The sequence below is a fragment of the Neolamprologus multifasciatus genome, chromosome 9 (assembly GCF_963576455.1).
Source record: "Neolamprologus multifasciatus chromosome 9, fNeoMul1.2, whole genome shotgun sequence".
Classification (NCBI taxonomy): domain Eukaryota; kingdom Metazoa; phylum Chordata; class Actinopteri; order Cichliformes; family Cichlidae; genus Neolamprologus; species Neolamprologus multifasciatus.
This window is the reverse complement of record NC_140447.1, coordinates 18,867,093-18,887,447: the sequence shown is the minus strand read 5'-3', so window position 1 is coordinate 18,887,447 and position 20,355 is coordinate 18,867,093. Positions and strand designations below refer to the sequence as shown.

At 39.8% G+C, this 20,355-nt stretch overlaps 3 protein-coding genes across 4 annotated transcripts in view; 2 read left to right on the top strand and 1 right to left on the bottom strand.

Annotated features, from left to right (window-relative positions):
• Positions 1-34: 34 nt before the first annotated feature.
• hhatlb (hedgehog acyltransferase like, b) lies at positions 35-7,497 on the top strand. The gene is made up of 12 exons (XM_085172013.1): positions 35-177; positions 2,040-2,183; positions 3,491-3,558; positions 3,647-3,760; positions 4,862-5,056; positions 5,137-5,346; positions 5,506-5,677; positions 5,892-6,036; positions 6,122-6,157; positions 6,242-6,443; positions 6,530-6,671; positions 6,746-7,497. Exons 2-12 carry the CDS (start codon positions 2,078-2,080, stop codon positions 6,955-6,957), a joined length of 1,602 nt encoding a protein of 533 aa, XP_085028139.1. The 5' UTR covers positions 35-177; positions 2,040-2,077; the 3' UTR covers positions 6,958-7,497.
• A 98-nt stretch (positions 7,498-7,595) lies between these two features.
• Positions 7,596-12,160, top strand: klhl40b (kelch-like family member 40b). The gene is made up of 6 exons (XM_085172012.1): positions 7,596-10,267; positions 10,430-10,590; positions 10,690-10,797; positions 10,933-11,118; positions 11,326-11,475; positions 11,728-12,160. Exons 1-6 carry the CDS (start codon positions 9,137-9,139, stop codon positions 11,837-11,839), a joined length of 1,848 nt encoding a protein of 615 aa, XP_085028138.1. The 5' UTR covers positions 7,596-9,136; the 3' UTR covers positions 11,840-12,160.
• A 2,128-nt stretch (positions 12,161-14,288) lies between these two features.
• Positions 14,289-20,355, bottom strand: part of zbtb47b (zinc finger and BTB domain containing 47b) — a 30,524-nt gene continuing 24,457 nt past the window's right edge. For both annotated transcript variants that reach the window (XM_085172007.1, XM_085172008.1), the window contains one exon: positions 14,289-19,762. In XM_085172007.1, the coding sequence (XP_085028133.1) occupies positions 19,320-19,762 (443 nt within the window). In that variant the 3' untranslated portion in view covers positions 14,289-19,319. The remainder of the gene's footprint in view (positions 19,763-20,355) is intronic.

The window sequence follows — 20,355 nt, the reverse complement described above, 5'->3', positions numbered from 1 at the left end:
GGCAGCTCCCTCTCAGGGAGTCAGAGGGACCTGCAGCTTGACCTGCACTCTGTGGAAGCACAGCAGATGCAAAACTTTACCTTTCCTTCCATGTTCTTTTTTTATGTGACATTTTAAAGTGCCTTTGAAACAATCTGAATTTTCTTTAACAACTACTTTGGGCTTACTGCAATCAAGGTCAGTATCACAACAGGTGGTGTGGAGGACAAACTGAAGTGCATGACCGTGTGGCATTTTGACAGCATGCATCTCATTCAGACACTTCATTTAGCTGAGTTTGATTTTTCTCTTATAGCAACACGTAGCTGTTTCATTGTGTGCAAGCTTAAGCTGCAATTCATCAGAGAGAAATCGTTTAGTTAAAAATAGCAGGCAGCTGCACTTTAAATTCTAATCGGCCAGTTTACCCTCCACCTTTTTGTGATAAATGAGTAATGTGTCAAACATGTCAAAGAAACAATATTCTTAAATAATTGAAACTTAAAATCAGGCACTATACAGCAAGGTTTTTGGAACAGAATATATTAAATAAGGAGGAGAAAGCAGGTTCTTATGGTACCAAAGAAGATGCATCAGATTCCACAAAGCAATAGATAAATAGTAAAAAGAACCACTCTTTGGCACAATAAGAGGGCATGCTTATAGTGAATTATGCAGTTTATAATCAAATATGATCTTGTAAGATACGGTTAACGTCAAATATTAAACTATCAGACCAGGCCTACTAATACAGTTCATTTAGGTTTAACAGATTTTTTGCTATAGCTGACTCTGACTGTTCCTTAGTTTCTGGTTTCTAGTCTTACTAAAGCAAATTCTGGTACCTATTAGAGTCAAAATACTACTACTAATAATATTAACAATAATAAAAAATAATAATGATACAATATGTTTTAGGGCAGGCCTCCCATGTAACAGAAAAGTCATGACCCCTATGGTATTTCAGTGTCTCTCAGTTCCTCTGTCAGCTCCACCCTTCACAACATGGCGACTATGAAAAGTGTGATTAATTTATGCCAGTAAAACCAGCATGTCATGTGACTTAATTCTTCCCATGTTATCACTGGACTATTAGAAACAATGATACAACAGCATCGTGACCAGTCATGTCATTCTGTCATGAAGTCATTCGTAGATCTCAGGGTGCAATCAGCCACTGCTGCTACGTAGCTTACCTTATTAGCCAGCTGGCTAGCTTGTGAGCATAGAGAAATCCTTGAGTAAGTCATCGGTTAAGTCAAAAACTGCAATCCTATAAGTGGTTCCTGGTCCCAAAAATCTTAAGAATTGCTCAATTTAAACAACCTAAGTGTAAATAAACCAGAAAAAACAACATATTTTAAAAGTACCATTTAAAATCGGATGCGTTAGTAAGAGTGATCCAATAGCAACACTGATGTTTTTTTACTCTGAGGTGTTAAAAAATAAAATAAAAATCCTACTGCTCTGCTTTCCTTTGAATAACGGATGTGGAAACTTTGTTGACAGTTGGACTAATAATCTTTAAAATTAGCAGTTATTAATCCATTTGATGAATGTGTACAAAGATAAGTACAGTAAAAATGTGGAATGTCCCTCTGTGATAGTTACAGGTTAAGAGGAAGCAAATGGCTTTTGTTACTTTCCATCTCTGATAATGTGTCACAGAAAGTTCACGGATGACAGTTACCTAAATTTAGAATCAGCGATGGATTAGAGGTCTATTTTAGTTGGGTTATACAAAATAATGTAATAAATGCCCTCTTACAAATACTGCAGTACGGCCTGTGACACTTTTAGTGAGGCTCAGTTTATTTTTAGGATTACAGCTGTTCATGAAGAATAATGTGCCACCCTTGCTGTTGTATAGCAGTGAGTGGGATACAAAGGATCCCCAAAATAAAAGATGACATCAGGGGAAAGGGGATGAACCTCTGGCATATGTGTCTTACTGTAGGCAGGATAAGAAAACTCAGCAATGCTATTTGGCACCGCCTGTTTTAGGTGTGACAGACAGATTAAATGCCGAGTACTCTGACTTCTCTGTGGTTTATATTCAGGAGCCTCCGGAGCTCCTTGCTATCCTGACTGCATCGCCATGGGACTCAAAGCTGCTCTTCCCAAGTATGAGATTTATTTCTACAACACTGTTTTGTGTCTGGCCATGTTCTGGGCCACTAGCTGGATCTTTGAGGTGTCCAGTTGTGAGTATGAGTTAACACACGGACACACATGCACACAGAAAAAGAGTATCTGAATATTAAGCCTACTATATTTGGTCATTTATAATGAAAACTGTCCTAACTGGTGGTGTAGGTGGATTCAAACTTAGGACTCTGAGTTAAAAGTTCACAGGTTTATTTACAACAATGAAATACCAGGAATTGTATCTGAAAGCTTTAACACAACGAGGTCTGATGTCAGGTTAACAGGTAAGTCCACAGCTTAATTTTTCCCACAGGACTCTCTTTAAACAAACTTTCCAAATTTCTCTCAAGAGTTTCTGCACAGAAGCATCCAAAATGCTACTAACTGTGTAGGCAAGCTGTCCATCAATGACCCAGATGGTTGGAAGGGGGGTACAACAGACTGGACTAAGTGGGTTTTGACTGGAATATGTGCAATGTTCCACATGCTGTCAATTCTCATATTCTGGGGTAGCTTAAGACAGACACACACAGAGTTAATCAGAACCTCAACTTCAAAAGGACCAGCGTAGAGTTAGAGTTGGGTGAGTACTCTTTCCAGGTAAACTGGAAAGTCCAGGTGGACCTGTTGGTCGATGCCACACGCCAGAGACCTGCATCTAGCTCCTGGTTAGTTCCCTCTGCTTGCTTGTTGGTCACATGTATTTCTTGAATGATGTGATTTTTGAGCCAGAGGTGACCAACAACTAAACGTGTACAGAATATGATGAACCAGCACAGGACTAGGTGACAGAAAACTACTAAGAAGACCATTTTGTTTAAAGGATATCTATTTATATTTATAGCATATAAATACCTACGAAGCACTAGCTAATCATATATTAATTCCGTGACTCTATCCTAGACTATCTATACTTTATAAACAAATTATCTTGCAATTTAAATCATAAAAAAGACTAAAACAAAGCTTGACTAAATTATTTTCCTCTTTTTCCTGATCAGCATACATTAGATTCCTCGAATGCAAAGTTCATCTGAGACTGTAGCACAGTCACGTACAGACAATACACTGTGAAGTATACATATGGGGGTAGTGTCACAGTGTAAGGTTGAGGAGTCTGAGCTATGTAGACCACGCTGGAGAGAACAGGTGTCGATATTAATACCACCGAGCACAAGAAGAAAATAGGCCCTCTGTTTGGCCTACATTTGTTTCACTGTCAATCTAGCAAAGGTTTGTCATTTGCACTCAAGGGCAAGAAAAGAAAACATGGTGCACAGAAACTCTTGGCTTCTGTACCAAACTATAAAATGTTGTATCCCCCCCCCCCCCTCCCCTCATTGTCCCATTGTTCCATTGTTAGCCAGTGCAAACAGAAAGACTTTCAAAACCAGCGTGAAGCCAGGATGGTACTACTTTGGGAGGAAAATGGTAAGAAAATGAATGCAGCCCATTTGTCATCATTTGTTTGCAGAAGTGTTTTAATATTTCTAATATTGTTGTGCTCGCTGGTCTACAGGAAACTGCAGATTTCGAATGGCTGATGTGGTTTTCCACCTTTAGAGACCACATCATATTTGCGCTATCTGGTCATGTGCTGTTTGCCAAGATCTGCTCCATGCTGGCTCCACAGGTGCTTCTCCTGACAGATTGATGGATTGTTTTCATTGAGCTTCTGTAGGCGGATTAATGTAGTATAGGACAGATCCAATATTTACTGCTAGTGTTAATAATCTGAGTGAAGCACTGAACTGCAATGAAGTTTATTTCTCACCATTATCTGGCAACCTCAAAATCTTCTTTGTCACAGTTTTTTTTTTTTACAACATTGCACAGTGACTTTTATATCATTCAGTAAACAGTGGGTGAATAATGGGACCATGTGGATAGACAAAACCATAATTACTGGGGAGATTTCATATAAAATAGGTATGAATGTCATGGCAATTTTGAGCTTTTAATTGTTTGTTTGTTTGTTTTTTGAGCTGCTCTTTTCCCAGGGTGGTATGATCTAACACCATACATCTTTAATGACCTTAAAAACAAGAACTGGGTGCACAAGAATTCATTTAAATCGTCTGATTTCCTTGCATGAACCTGCCTTTTAAGTGTGGTCTAAAAATTTTCAGCAGGGTTGAGGTCAACCCCTTGGGAAGGCCAGTCCAGAAGCTTAATGTTAGCCTGCTTTAGCCATTAGAAAACACAGTTGCTTCTAAGTTTTAACCGTTTGGTTGTTGAGGTGAAGGTTAAAAACGTGGAGGTTGTCCTCAGTCTTCATTGTTCCGTCCACTTTGTGCAATGTATCAGTACCAGTGGCACCAAAACAGCCCCAGAGCATGATGATGCCACCACCATGCTTGACACTTGGGACATTGTTCTTCGGTTTGAAAGCCTCAGCTTTACTCGTCCTAACATATCTCTTGTATATGTGTTATGATTGCTCAATCTTTTTCTTATTTGAGCATAAAAAATATTCTCCATGAGATATTTGGCTTGTCCATGTGGGCTGCTGTAAATTTCAGTTGAGCTAGAGGATGTTGATTTTGGAGCAAGTTTATATCACTTGGGTTCATCAAGTTAAAAAACACTGTAGAACCTTCAAAGATTTAAGTGAGTATATGTACATTTTTGACCCTGTATGTATCATTCACTCGTTAAAGATGATATTCATGCCCATGATGAATGTATGAAAACTTTTAAACCACAATGGTGACACCATTTTTCTGTCCCACAGTATCGGTCCTTGGTATATATGGTGTACGGCCTGCTTGCTGTGTGGACCAGCATGGGCTGGACCTATGTCACCCTCATCCTCTCCCACTGTATCCTGCTCTACAGCATCTCTTTAGTGAAAATCCGCTGGCTTTGCTTCGTCACTGGTCTTTGTACGCTGGCTACATTCAAGTGTGAACCCTTCATTTCCTGGCAGGTAAACTGCTGGCACCCAAACACCTCAGTGTATTGTCTATACATTTCTCATGGTCAATTCCCCATGTCTTCTCTAAACAGGCAGGTTTTGTGGAAGGGGACTTTGAGTTGCGTCCTGTTTTCTTCTATGGAGGATGTGGGTTTACAATCATGCGTTGTATGAGTTTTGCTCTGGAGAACTGTGAAAGAAAAGATGGCAACTACAACATCTTGGAGCTGCTCAAGTACAACTTCTACCTCCCTTTCTTCTATTTCGGGCCTATCATGACTTTTGATAAATTTTATGTTCAAGTAAGTTGAATTTGATTCTTTACAGGTTTCATTTATGTCGCCATCAGTAAAAAAAATCTGACATTTAAAGTATCCCTAAATAACAGTGCTCTTGTCTGCTGAGGCTGAAAGTTTCTGGCTTTCTCCGTAGTTGTGACGTGTGTTTGCTGCCCTCTGCAGGTCAACAGGTGTGACCTTACCAGGAAAGAGCGGGAGATGTGGAATATCAACCTGCACGGTGTGATCCACCTTATCGTCATCATTGTAGTGGACATCCTCTTCCACTTCATGTACATCCTCACCATCCCCACTGACTTGAAGCTGATGAAGCACCTGTCTGACTGGGCTCTAGGTCTGTGCCACTTCCCGAAAATTCCCGTTTTAATATTTTTAAACCCAACGGCATGCAAAAAAAAAGCACAAATGAAGACTGAACATTAACATATAATTAAAAGCTTTGACTTTATGCAAACAAACATTAACATGAAAAATTTCCAGTTTTAATTTCAATTATTTGAGATGAAAGGAAACTTGCAGCAGAACTGATGTCACTGCATTGTTTCCAGTGGGGCTGGCTTACTTTAACCTGGTGTATGACTGGGTGAAAGCAGCTGTGATGTTTGGAGTCATCAACACGGTATCCAGACTGGATCACCTTGACCCTCCTAAACCACCAAAATGCATCACCATGCTCTATGTGTTTGCTGAAACGTGAGTGAGGCTTGAACACATGTGAGTGGTTCCAGGCGTACGTGTGGTATAATTCTATAGTACTAAAGCTGATTTTGTTTTGTAGTCACTTCGACAGAGGGATCAACGATTGGCTGTGCAAGTGAGTGTCTCCAAAAGGCCACCAATATTAAAGTCATGTTAATCATTTGAAAAGCAGAGGTTCTGATGAAGCCCTAATCCACAGGTATGTGTATAATTACCTGGGTGGAATGCATGAGAACATGGTGGAGGAGCTTGTGGCTACACTGTGCACCTTCGGCATCACCATCCTCTGGTTGGGACCCTGTCAGGTGGTCCTGGTCTGGGCTTTCCTGAACTGTTTTGGTCTCAACTTTGAGCTGTGGACAGCCAAATTCTTCTCCGTGGAGCCATTTAGCTCTTTTGAGGTTGGTTAGATGAGTTTGTTTGTACACATCAATAAGCAGTTTATAAGGGATTTAATGTGCATGTTGTATATAAATATGATTTGCAGATGGCAATGTCAGAAGCGATGTCTCGGCGCATCAGAGCCATCTTAAACACTTTTAACTTCTGGAGCATTGTGTTGTACAACGTTCTGGCCTTGAACAGTTTGGACTTTGCAAAGTTGGTTGCCAAACGGCTGCTTCTAAAAGGTGATTTTGGTTGTTAATTATGAGGCAACTTTGCCATTTCTTACCAGCTTATTAACAATGAATTACCTTCCCAGGCTTCCCCATAACCACCGTCATCGTCATGTTTGTGACCTACTGTCTGATTCAAGTGATCAAGGAGCAAGAGAGGAGACAGGCTCTCATAGACGATCCCGATCCACTCCCACCGGCACCGCCTCCAAACGCTGCCACCAGTCCTACCACCTCTGCAACTGCACCCACTGCTGCTCAGCCGGTCGCAGATCCCAGCAAAGAAAAAGCAGAGTAGATATTTAATTTTTAACGAATGGTTACAATGATGAAAAATGTGAGTTCTGTCCAAATGCTAACAGTATTACGAGTTTGAATGGATGCAGACAAGCTCACTGTAAATAAAATTTAAAGTATTTTTACCTAAGGGAGAATTTAAAACTTAATGAAAAACAATTACAGTAAATGAATATTTACTGTAACATATTGTGAAGTTCACCTGTATACAATAAAACTACATTGTCGGGACTGTGATTGGTCTAGAGCAAAAGTAAACTGCAAAGATTAGTGAAAACATTTGTACTTTGTGTGTTCATGCAAGTTTTTGTTCTCTCTGATGAGCCTGCTTGTGCTTTTTACACTACATGAGTCAGTGTTGAGTCTTGTCATAGTACCGTGAGCCATTTCTGTTGCATTACATCAGCACTTTGTCACTGAATCCTGTTTGCTGCTTCCACATGGAAAACACTTTGAATACTGTTGGGAGGGAGTGCTACAGACACCTGTGGTGAATCACTGCTCTGACCAGAACAAGGCAATAAAATGGATTTAATAACATAATACAGTGGAGGTTCCCTTTTTTTGTTAGGGTAAATTTACCAGGTAATTTTGACAAATCACTTGGGTCACTAAGACAAAAAAATATGTGTGACATTTAACTGTGTTTTCATGATTACCTGAAATGTTTTTAATATTTTTGTGTTAAACTGATGCAATAAAACATGAGTGTTTGAGCCTCTACAGCTTTTGAGACATTAGCTGCCCCATGTTTTTTGACACGAGCAGTGTTCAGGGTAAAATGGTTCAGCTGATCAGTGAAAATATCCCACTGTACTCAGCCAAAGCCCCTCCCATCCTTTCCTCTACCCACTGGTTGTATTTTTAAAACACTTTTGATGTCTGTCACATTTATCACTTCTATATCAACATGTTTCTTTCATCCTTCTTTCAGGTAGTGTAATGTGAAAATGGAATGTAAGACATAGAATAAGAAATATATCAAAAATATTGTTAAAATGGGGAACTTTAAAAATATCTAAACAACTCAACTCAGAGGGTGGCCCACTTTACCTGAAATGAATCACCCATTTTATCTAATACATGTGGGTAAATTGGGCTGGTAATTAAAAATGTTTTTCATACAAATTTGCTTAATTTAGAAAATTATCTGCATTTTTCTGGCAGAGGACAGCACAACATGGATTATGAATCAAAATGTCCATTTGGTTCATATTCACCTTATTATTGAAGAGTAAGTTTTAATACGTCAGGTCACTCACCATGGAGTTTTCTGTGGCAAAATGAGCCATCATCCTAGCAATCTCAGACGAATCACATCAAATGCTAAATGTTAAGTACTGTTTACTTTTAAAGACAGCTTTTAAAGAGCTAAGACAGTCAAACCTTAAATGGCCCATTTTACCCGGGTTGATGTGATTATTACATGCCTTTCTTTTTTAATGAAAGTATTTTGGTTCCGTTCAAATAAAATAAATTGCTTCTTAACAACACTTAAACTAATTAAGCTCTTTAGAAAACAATAATTTTCATAGTGGTAGGGGCAGCCTATCAGATCACCAATAAACTGAGAACTGTTAGCTTAGCAAAAAGACCGGTCTAAAAGAGCGAAGCAGCTGAACAAATATATTGCCAAATCCTTATTTGTAACTGTCTCTTTGAAATGAACAAGAACACTATGTTAAACATTCTGTGTATTAAAATAACTCTATTAGTCATTTCAGAGTTTCCTCTGTTTTCCATACAGTCATCGTCACATGTATGTAATGCTACAAAATACTAAAATGACCCCCTCAGAGAAGCCTACTAAACCATATACTCCAGGGTCCGCCATGACTCATGCTGGACACAGTTCCCATTAAGCAGTGTGTCAGCTGTCTGGGAGAGGGTCGGTGTGGACTTCGAGGTGGGACAAGGGGAAGCATGGATATTACATTTCAAGTTCCAGAATAAAGCCCATTGCTCTACACCGAGCACCCAGTCTATAAATAAACCTCCAGTTGGAGTTCAGTTGAAGGGTCAGGACAGCTGAGGAAGTGGGCTGTCTCTGGTGTGCCTGAATACTCTTTTAAATCCTCTTTCCAGGCTAGAAACTAGAACAGCTTAGTTATAGAGGAGATACATTTTGTCTGATTTCTTTAGCCCCTGAAAGGCTCTTCATACTCCTTCTGCCAGGAACGATGGCTCTGCCTATAAACCCAGCGGACGAGCCCAGATTGTACCAGCAGACTCTACTCCAGGATGGCCTCTATGACCTGCTGGAGAATGATAAGCTGGTCGACTGTGTGCTGAAGATCAAAGACAAAGAGTTTCCCTGCCACCGGCTCGTTCTGTGCGCCTGCAGCTCATACTTCCGCTCCATCTTTCTTTCTGACCTGGACGAGAGCAAAAAGAGGGAAATTATCCTGGAGGATGTGGAGCCAGGTGTCATGGGGCTCATCGTGAAGTATCTGTACACCTCCAAGATCAATGTGACCGAGCAGAATGTCCAGGATATATTTGCTGTCGCTAATATGTACCAGATCCCTTCAATTTTCACTGTATGTGTGTCTTTCTTACAAAAGCGCCTAAGCCTCAGCAACTGTCTGGCTATCTTCAGGCTCGGCTTGATGCTGGACTGTCCCAGATTGGCCATCTCTGCTCGAAACTATGCCTGCGAGCGCTTTCAGCTCATCTCCAGAGATGAAGAATTCCTCCAGCTGCTTCCCAGTGAGCTGGCAGCCATTTTATCAAATGACAATCTAAGTGTAGAGACAGAAGAGCAGGTATTTGAAGCTTTGATGAACTGGGTGTCCCGGAACAAAGAGACCAGAGAGAAAGAGCTGCCGAATTTGTTGGACTGCGTTCGTTTGCGTCTTGTCAATGAGGACTATCTGAGAGAAAAAGTGGAGAAACACAAACTTATCTCCTCTAACCCCGAGTTGCAGCAGAAACTCCAGCTGGTTAAGGATGCCCACGCTGGGAAAATGCCAGAAGTTAAAAAAAGAAAAAGCAAGGAGGAGGAGGATGGTGGAGCAGGGAATGATGGAGAGAGTGAAGATAAAGATGATGAAGAGGGCCTTCTCCCAAGCATCCTGAATGATAATCTTCGATTTGGGATGTTTGTCAGAGACTTGATCCTGATGGTTAATGATGCTGGCGCTGTGGCCTACGACCCAACGGGGAACGACTGCTTTCTGGCATCACTTTCCACACAGATTCCCAAAAACCACGCCAGCCTGGTGACCAAGGAGAACCAGATCTTTGTGGCCGGAGGATTATTCTTTGATGAACAGAACAAGGATGATCCACTGTGCTCATACTTCCTGCAGGTAGGAGAACGTCAAGACAAAGTTTGTAGAAAGAAAAGAGAAGATGAAAAACTTCCAATTACATGCGGTACACATACGAATATAGTTCAGTGCAAATATTTTTCTACACTGTAGTTCTGTACACTGTAAACATTTACAAATGTTTGACTCCTGTGACCACAGTACGACCCGGTCAGTGCCGACTGGATCGGCATGCCTCCCCTTCCTTCTCCCCGTTTTCTGTTTGGAATGGGCGAGGCTGAGAACTCCATCTTTGTTTTGGGAGGAAAGGAGCTGAAGGAGCAGGAGCACATGCTGGATTCAGTCTTGGTATACGACAGACAGTGAGTACAGCCTTGAGTTCATGTATGAAATTTTAGGGGAAAAGCACTCAGTTTGTCATCCTTAATAATTAACTACCTAATGTGTTTTGTCATTCACAGATCCTTTAAATGGGGCGAGTCAGAGCCGATTCCATACCCAGTTTACGGCCATACAACATTATCTCATAATGACACTGTATACGTGATTGGAGGAAAGGGAGACAACAAGTGAGTACATGCTTCAAGCAAAATATTAATGTTCATATTAAAAGTGTGACCCTAGAAGGCTTCAGGATTTAAAGAAGGAGGGTTTTCTTTATCTCAGAGGTCACTATTGTGAGTCTTTGTCCCTTTTGTAAAAAGGAGCTGTCTAAAGAAGATGTGTGCCTACGACGCCAAGCGTTTTGAATGGAAGGAGCTCGCGCCCATGAAGCACGCACGCTCCTTATGTGGGGCCACCGTTCATGAAAACAAAATATACGTGGCAGGAGGCGTCACTGACAACGGCCTGACAGACACTATGGAGGTGTATGATATCGCTACCAACAAGTGAGTTTCCTGTATTTATATTTCTTTTCTTTTACTTTATTTTTTAGTTTAGTTAGTTTCTAATTATCTGTTGTAAAGCACACAGTCAGTGTAAAGTTACAACATATCATAATAAATGTATATGTAATGTAATGTATGTATATAAAACTGTGGCTAAATGGTTTATCTAACTGAACATTTTTCTGTGTGTGTGTTAACGCGGTGCAGGTGGTCAGACTTTGTGCCGTTTCCTCAGGAACGTAGCTCCCTGAATCTCGTGTCGTTGGCTGGTTCCCTCTACGCTGTTGGAGGTTTTGCCATGATGCCGTTAGAGGACAGCGAAGAGGTTCTTCCTAAAGAGATGAACGACATCTGGAGGTAGATCGGAACAGACTTTTAAAAAAAAAGTTATTTCAACTGTTAAATTGTCTTTGCACAACTGTAATCTTAATTATATTTAGTATTTACTCAATTGTGTTAGTATTTAAAATGTTACTCAGTGAACCCAACATAAGATGCCACAGTCCTGCTTGAGTTCATAGTGGATATATAATTACTTAAGTTTAAACGCAAATGAGGGAGATAGGAGCCCTGGGAAAAACTATGACGACTGTCTCTTAACCTCCTCAGGTATAATGAGATGGAGAAGAAGTGGAATGGGATCCTCAGAGAGATCAAGTACGCCTCAGGGGCTTCAGTTTTGGGGGTGCGACTGAATACCTTGCGTCTCACCAAGATGTAAAACCCCCTCCAGTCCCCGTTTATGAACATGAACCTGTTTAGAGTCCAAAGAACGGTTCAGGGCCACAGACATCAATATTCAGCTCAATGTGTTCATTGTTCTCTATTGTTGTTCTCCGTTTTATTTTACGCATTTGATTTTTTGTTGTAGCTTTTCTAATTATAACAAATTAATACTGTGGATTTGTTTTTTTGTTTCTTTTTGATCTATAATAATTTATATATGTCTTTCTACAAGTTTAAATCTGATTCAGACTAAAACTACAGAGTCAGTAACCTAAAGACACCTGTTGCACTGTGTGGAATAAATCAAAATATTAAAGTGTCTAAATCTGACTGGAAAATATAAGCATTTCCCAACAGATGGCAGCAAAGTTGCCAAAAAAAAGCACTACTGTAATATAAAAAACAAAACACAAAGACACATCTGAATTTGCAATAATATATCTATACTGTTTAATATTGAAATGATTTCATTACGCTCTGTTGTGTTACAGACAGTAAACACTAGTCAATAATACAATAAAAGACAGAAAATACAGTCTAATGTTATTAGCACCTCTAGACACTACTGTCCTTGTACTGTTTTTAGTATTTTATCATAGCTGAACGTGACGACTACTGCCTACACATGGGCTTTGTACACCAGAGTTAACTAAGTTGTAGTGTTAACATTATAGAGAGTCAGCAAATAACAGTACACATTATGGTTTCTTTAACACCGCTGCAGTATGAGTAAGGGAAATGCAATGTGATGCGAATGTGAATAATACAGCTTTGAATAGACTATGGCATTGATGCTTATGGTTACCATCACATGTAGCTTCACTCAAAAACAGGGGGAAGCCACCATAAAACATACTGTATATTAAAAAAAACAACAACTAAACTTTCTCATGCAAAAATTACACTTGTTTCCCACTTTTAGTTCATATGGAGCCCTCAAACTGCCAAAAGGTAGCAAAAGATTCATTTTAACTTGAATTGAGGAATATTACACACACACACACACACACACACACACACATACATAACTTTCAGTAAAACAAACACAAAGTTGTTTAATTCAGTCAGGTATTCTGTGGTTTTCTCATTTTACTATTGCAGTTACTATTCGCCAAATCACATGCTCGTTTTTCTTCACTCAGGCTTTTTGACCTATTGATGTTTTATTTTCCTCACCATGTGTTAAATTCTCCTAATGCATATATAATAAATATGGATGAGCATTTGTTAATGACAGTGACTAATTTGAAATTCATGTAATACTTGTGGAGTAACTTAGAGCACTTTGTGGCTAGCTTAGCTGAAAACAGTGCCCACAAGCATTGTTGGCTAGCTAGGCAGCTATCATGAAACTATGCCAGCCAGCATTACATACAGTAGTGTTAATAAATCTATTCTTTTGCCAACAGGTATTCAAAAACAAAGTTTCTTAGTAATAGTCAATCTACAGTTTGCCATTTGACATCACAACAGACTGCAAAAGACTATTTTTGTGCTAGCATTTAGACTGTTATGTTAGCTTTTCAAAGTTTAACCAAGTAAATTGCAGTTTTATAAAAAGTTTTAGATGTTGTCATTTTTTCCACAATAGATAAATCCTTTGTCTATAAATGTAATCAAATTTGACACAATTTCTTGTTCACAATTAGTGGAAATGTGTGCGGCATTAGTGAAAACCAGGAGGTAATTAGCTTCATCTCAATCAAAAAATTTAAGAACCCAACCAAATATAGACTGTTGGGACAGAAGTACTGGGCAACCTAGACATTACACCTTGTGTGTGGTCAATTACTTTTGCCCATATTCGAGTGGTTTTGAACAAGTGAAACCTCTTAAAATCTCATTTGTATTGCACTAACAATGCTACTTTTTGGTATCATTAGATTTGTCAGTTTTGGGGCTCCATGTGTTTACCCAAACACTAACAGATTTAACAGAAAAAAATCAACTCTTTACTTTCTCTCCAATATCCATCATTAGTTTCAGTTTCTAAAATAAGACAGCAATATTCCCAACACTTTTCTTGAAGGTGAAGGCCACAGAATAAAATTCTTTTGGACACACACTTCATCATTAGCAGCTTTCAAAAGAAAAAAAAAGAGAGAGGCCTAACTTAGTAATCCCATGAGCACTCTCTGAAGTGCCACTCTCACAGTTTGCTATGTGGCAACCTTGGGTGCAATGCAGAATGCACAGTCACCGTGGTGTCTAGGCACCCACTTAATCACTGACAAACCTTCATTTAAGGACAAGGACAGGTCCACCTTTGCCTAATCTAATACAAGCCTTTGGCTGCTAGCCTTAGTAAATTAGAATTTGGCTAATCAAAATACATAGAGTCAACCTGCCTGGAATACAGGACTCCTGCACACTGTGCAACATTTCCCTTTTCATTTCTAACAATCATAGCTTTACTGCCGTTTCACTGTAAAACACTTTAAAAAAAAAAAACAGCCTGTTTAATTCATTTTTCACAATTTAGGTAATCTCTGGGATAATAAATGTCCATATCTGATACATTTCCTCTTTACAACTCATTGAAGTCTTGTTCTGATGTCACAGATGGGCTTTATCTTTGCAGCTGGATTGAAGGAAGACTAGTTCACAAAAACAAACAAAGGAGGATTAACAAGTCAATTTAGAGTTTTATACCCAAATTCCTCTGGTTACTGTGTCCTCCACTTTATACTATATTTGATACAACGTGCAAGTGTTATAAAAGAAATATATTCTTAGCACAAATACACTATTTTGAGCTTTAAATATCATCAAATAATTTCAAATATGAGCAGTATGATGAATTTTGATTTCCTATCCTATGCATGCTTAGAAGCCTTTATTTAGAGCCGGTTTCTTGGTCTGATTCCACACAGGTACACTTTTGATGTCCCTTTTCTCTTTAAATTTCACTTCAGAGGACTGAACATTGCCAAGGACACATTTAGTCAATAACTGCATTTTGATAATTTCCCATATTAAGGCAAGAAAGTATTTTAAGGAAAGGAAGGATCAAGGAAACTGCTACTATATCTGTATCTCCACTAGATTGAAGGATAAAGTGCACTAAAAGTTTTTCTCGTAATTGAATTTGGCAACTCCGTCCTTCCCTTATGTTTTCTCATGCAATGAAAAAGAATACTCACATATTAAGTCCCTTCAACAGAGGCAAAGTGGAAATACCTAAGAGTAATTTCTCTTGATAATGGAAGTGAGCAAACCAGTCAGAAACCGCCTGCACTGATTGCACCCTCAAGGAAGATAAACAGTGGGACAGTATTAAAGAGACTGACCAGAATGCAGAAACACCAGCAGATTGACGCATAACACAGAGTCATTCTCGGTGTGCCACATGCTACACCACAAGCAAGTAAAGTTATTCAGGGAAACAAAACTAAGGTCAGTCTCTGGGCTGACACCTGTGCAACTTACTAACCACAAACTCAGACCAACACTGAACAAAAAACCCTTAAAAAAACCTAAAAGGAATTTAATGCTGGAATTTACTTCAATTTATAGATGTCTGCTACCCATTTTCACCTTGTATCTGGAAACACAAAACAAAAGTGCATAAATCAGTAGTATAAACTACTATACTTCCTCCTTTACCGTCAGCTACTGTCACTATCCATAACGCAAAAACATTCAAATCCCTCCATATGTAAGGCAAACACACAACCTCTAACCACGGTATCTCAATGTTGTTTCTTGGGCTAGTGCTTCTTAAAAACAGGGAAGTGGGAAAAATCTCAATTTTGAGCTTTTACATGCTTCTCCGATGATAACGAGACACATACTATGAACATTAATGTACATCTAAGGCTTGGAGTGCAGTTTACCGAGTTGCCACAAGAGAGCAACAGCACTAAACAATCAGCCTACCAGATTAAATCTTAACTGGCATGTTTTATATATGTCTATATGTCTTATTATGTCTTTAGATTCTTCTGCACATTAATCGAGGAGTTTTATTCACTGTATGGTCACGAATGGCAATAAAGTTTCATTTGACTTTGACAGTGTTGGCCATTACCTCCTCACAGTGCTCCAAATGTCTCATTTTTAGCTCACTTCTAATCCTGGAGTTCACTGTAATCACAGCCAGAATATTGTTCAGTTACATTAAATTCAAGAACTCTACACTTTTAAATCATTTAAAGGGCAGTCTCAAACAGGACTCTGTACAAAAGCAGCAAACCAAAATACAAAACAGGTATCGGACACATGAAGAAAAACACAAAGTGTACCATTATTAAATTACGTCTGACGTGGCCCTAACGGTTTAACCGTGGAAATTGAAGAAATACATAGGAGGTGAGCTTAGACATAAGACTACATGAAGGTGCTTAATTTTTTTTTTAAAATATAAAACAGCTTATTACATTTACAAAAGCATGTCCATAAATTCCAACTTTCCGTAGTACCAGCCAGGACACATTTTGGGGCACATTCAACTGACTCTCCGAATGTAAACATGAGGAATAAATCACAAGGAAGAAGCACATCTTAACAATATTTACAGGTTAATGCCATACTACACTTAGGCTATAAGTAGATAAAGTGAGCGGGAGCAGAATGATAGTGCGTATTCAAAGACCGATACGAATACAAAATCGACTGAAGTGTCAAACAAGAGTTCTTATTTTAATTTTCAAATAGGAGTTACATGAAGTGATTGGCACCACTCTTAAATTGATTTGATATAAAACCGAGGATAGTGACACTCTCCCAGTCAGGAAAACCAAAAACTAGCCTGCTAACTTAACCTTTGGGGAAAACTGACAGTATTTTGACGCTTCCAGCACATCTAGGCGACGGCTTCCTAAAGGCTGACTAAATGATAAAAGACAAAGGTTCTGAAACTGCATTTTGGCATACGCTTTCTTTCTTGGGAATTGGTGACTACTGGAAGAAAACCAGAATGATTCTGATACCAAAAGCCTTGTCACTTCCCTACAGATTCTGCATTTTCTGTGCAAATACTTTAACGAGCCACTTCTTTAGTTACACCTTGCTAGTTGTTGTTGGACCCCATTTGCCTTCAGAACCGCCTTGAGTCTCTTGTTGCACCACACCCCAAACGTGTTCTATTGGATCTCTGTTAAGATTTGGTGACTGTGGATTTGACTACAGTAAACTCAATGTCACGTTAAAGGAACCAGTCTGAGATCATTCGAACCAGCATGTTATTCTGCTGGAAGCAATGGACATGCAATACTCAGGTAGGGTGTGGTGTTTAAATAATGCTCAGTTCCTACTAAGGAGCCTAAAGTGTGCCAAGAAAATATCCACCATCCCATTACATCACCAGCACCAAAGGTAGAATGGATCCATGCTTTCATGTTCCTTATCCCTAATTCTTCCCTGCTATCCAAATGGCAAAGGTGAGCCCGTGTATCCACAGTTTCCCGGTCTTAGCTGACAGGAGTGCCACCCAGTGTGGTCTTCTGCTGCTAATATGTTAAAGATGCTCTTCTTCACAAGTTGTTAGCAGCAAGTGCTTATTTGAGTGCTATCTGCTCGAATTGCTGCTCACTTGATATTTTTATGTTATAGTCTTTTTCAGACTGAAATACTATGACCAGTCTGTCTGAATCCAACAACCATACCATGTTCAAAGTCACTCAAATCAGCTTTGTGATGCTCAGTTTGAACTTGAGCATGTTGTCTTGACCATGTCTACATGCCATGTGACGGGCTGATTAGCTCTTTGCATGAATGACCAATTTACTGGTGTAGCTAATGAAGTGGCCAGTGAAATTCAACGCAAAAATCACAAGTAAAATATCTTAAATTTGTACAAAAAAATTACAATTTCAGGTCACTATGGTGTGCAGGTTAAGAAATAGTCATGATATTTGAGTGGTACCAATTTTCTTGTTCAGCTCTCAACGAGAACGCAAATAAAGATAATTCCAACCTATTCCTTTAAGCAGTTTATACGGATCATGATTTTTTTTTCCAGATCTACTATGGTTATGACACACAATAGCCAAAAGTGTACACAGAGCCAAAGCCTTTTTTTCAGGGGTATTACGTTGTGCTTCCCCAGTTTTAATTAGCTGCTACACGTTACTGTTTTAACAAAAATAAATCAGTCTGTTATAATATAATTCAACACTAAGAGCTCCTTTTAGTGGCCACGTCTGATGCGCCAAAAATGTATCTCTGCCAGTACTCTTTAAGAATTTTAATTGTTAGGTTATAATTTAGTATTTATCACTTCACAACACGGATTACATCAGATTGCAATGAAATGTGGCCATTTGATTTGGCTAGGTAAGCACGTTTTTGTGAACATTGCTCTCCCTACACTCATCTAACACACAGTGTTTAGTTGGGAAAATAAGCAGTAAATAACAATAGCAGTAACACTGAATTTCATCCTACACGTATATTGTAGGTCAGAGTACATCAGGTTTTACTAACAAGTCACAGAAAAGTGCCATAACATCTCATAGCCAGATCTCGCAGGAGACGATGCACGCCTGCTTAATGTAAGCCAAAAAAAGCAAAAAACTAAAAAAAGATTAGAGTCGACAAATTACTCCATCTCTTGACTCGGGAAAGCTCGCATGTTGATTAGCTAAACGTTGATCTGACGATTGTTATCTCAAGTCTCTGCCTCACATCTCAAACACGCGCACACACCATCACGAACGCCACACGCTGCATTGCACGGCCGACTTCTCCTTAAGTCCTTAGAAAAAAATTAAAAGAAATGACGTAACGTGCCACGAATTACACACTATTCACAATAATAAAAACGAAGACGGTTAGGAGTACACTTTAAATATCACTGGAGTTAAATGTAAGGTGCAGGATCGATTATAAATGCTGAATTATATTACTTAACTATAGCAGGTGAGCTAACAGGATTTGGTTATTGGCAACGCCATATACATGTATACGCTCAAAGACAAATCAGCATTTGGTTATTGCTGGGTCTGACCAGAACCGCTCGCTACATCTTGGCCGAGAACAAAAAATAAATCATTTCTTCTCGTTACCACGTGGTTCTCCCTCTACTCATGATCCCAGTATGAGTGGAGATTTAGGAAGCGCTTCCTACCATTTCGTAAAAGATGCTACAATCAATACATTGTGCAAGGCTCAGGAGAGAGGCGAGTTGTCAGAAAAAAAATCCCAAATGAAACCAGGACACATCTGTGAAATTTATGAGTTGAAAAGTAACGGTGAAATGTCCTACTGGACTCTGAGGTTATCTATTGTATTCAACAGAGTAAAAAATTATTATTTAAAACTATGTGTGTGTGTGTGTGTTCTTTGTTCTTTTTTTTCTCCTTTTTTTTTTCTTTTTTTGACGAGGCCTCCATGTAGCATTTTTTTCTGTTCTTCCCCTCTGTGTAAATGTCACTGAGGCGCATCACTCTCCCTCTGCAGGAGTCCTCTTAAAAGCTCAAAGAAAAACAATAAAACAAAAAGTAACAAAGTGCTTTCAACGCTACAGAGATTTGTTAGTTGTTGGAGTTCATCCTACCAGCAGAAAACAGTGGAGGCGGCGGGGGTAAATGCGGGGTAGGAGGCAGCCCCCCCATGGAGTGCAGCAGGGGGAGGGACAGCTGGGTGCTGTGGAGGGGGTGGGGGCTAGAGGCAGCAGCGGGTGTAGTCACGGACGTGGCAGGGAGTGCCGTGCCCAGCTGGGCCTGACCGGAAGAGTCCGCAGCGGGTGGCGCCAAGGGCCGGTCGAGGCCCAGGGGGTCACCGTCGGGAACCATGGGGTTGGTGACGCGGAAGCACTTCTCCCTGTGGGCCTTGAGCATGTTTGAGAAGCGGAAACGCTGGCCGCACACCTCACACGGGTATGGCTTTTCTCCGGTGTGGGTGCGGCGGTGGCGCTTCATGTTGGGCCGGCTCGTGAAGCTCTTCCCACAGATTTCACAGATGTACGGCTTTTCTCCTGCAAAACGGGACACACAAAAGACGCCTGCTCGATACATTTTCAACATGCATCGTTAAGTTTAATGCCACAGAGTCAGTGTTTCTATATTCGCCATACATCAAATGATTCTGACGTGGAGGGCGGCTGGTTGCAGTAACTCTGCAGTTCTCCTCTGACCTTTTCAGTATCTTTCAGAACAGAGTTTTGATTTATGGCCTGTGACTTGACTGTTTTAATTCACTCTGGATGCTCTCCACCAGAATCTCTTCCAGCTGTGGCAGGCAGCTGTTTCCAGTAAAAGAACTCTAACAGTCAAATTGGTGTTACCTGCACGGCAACAAACGGATAAAAGAGAAAAACAATCAAGCAGCTAAAGAGTCACGCGTTTCTCTCAGCAGTTTTGTTAAATAGCAAAGCTGAGTTAAATCAAAAGAATACACGGAGGCCACAAAAACTCCAGCATGAACGATAATAGTGCTTCACATCTGCTGGGTGTGCAAATAAGCTTTGCAAAAACACAAAGGTGTCAGTGTTTGCAGCTCTGCAATATTTTCTTTTTTAAATGCTCCTTTAAAATAAATGTTGCTCTGCTCTGAAGCAACATGAACACA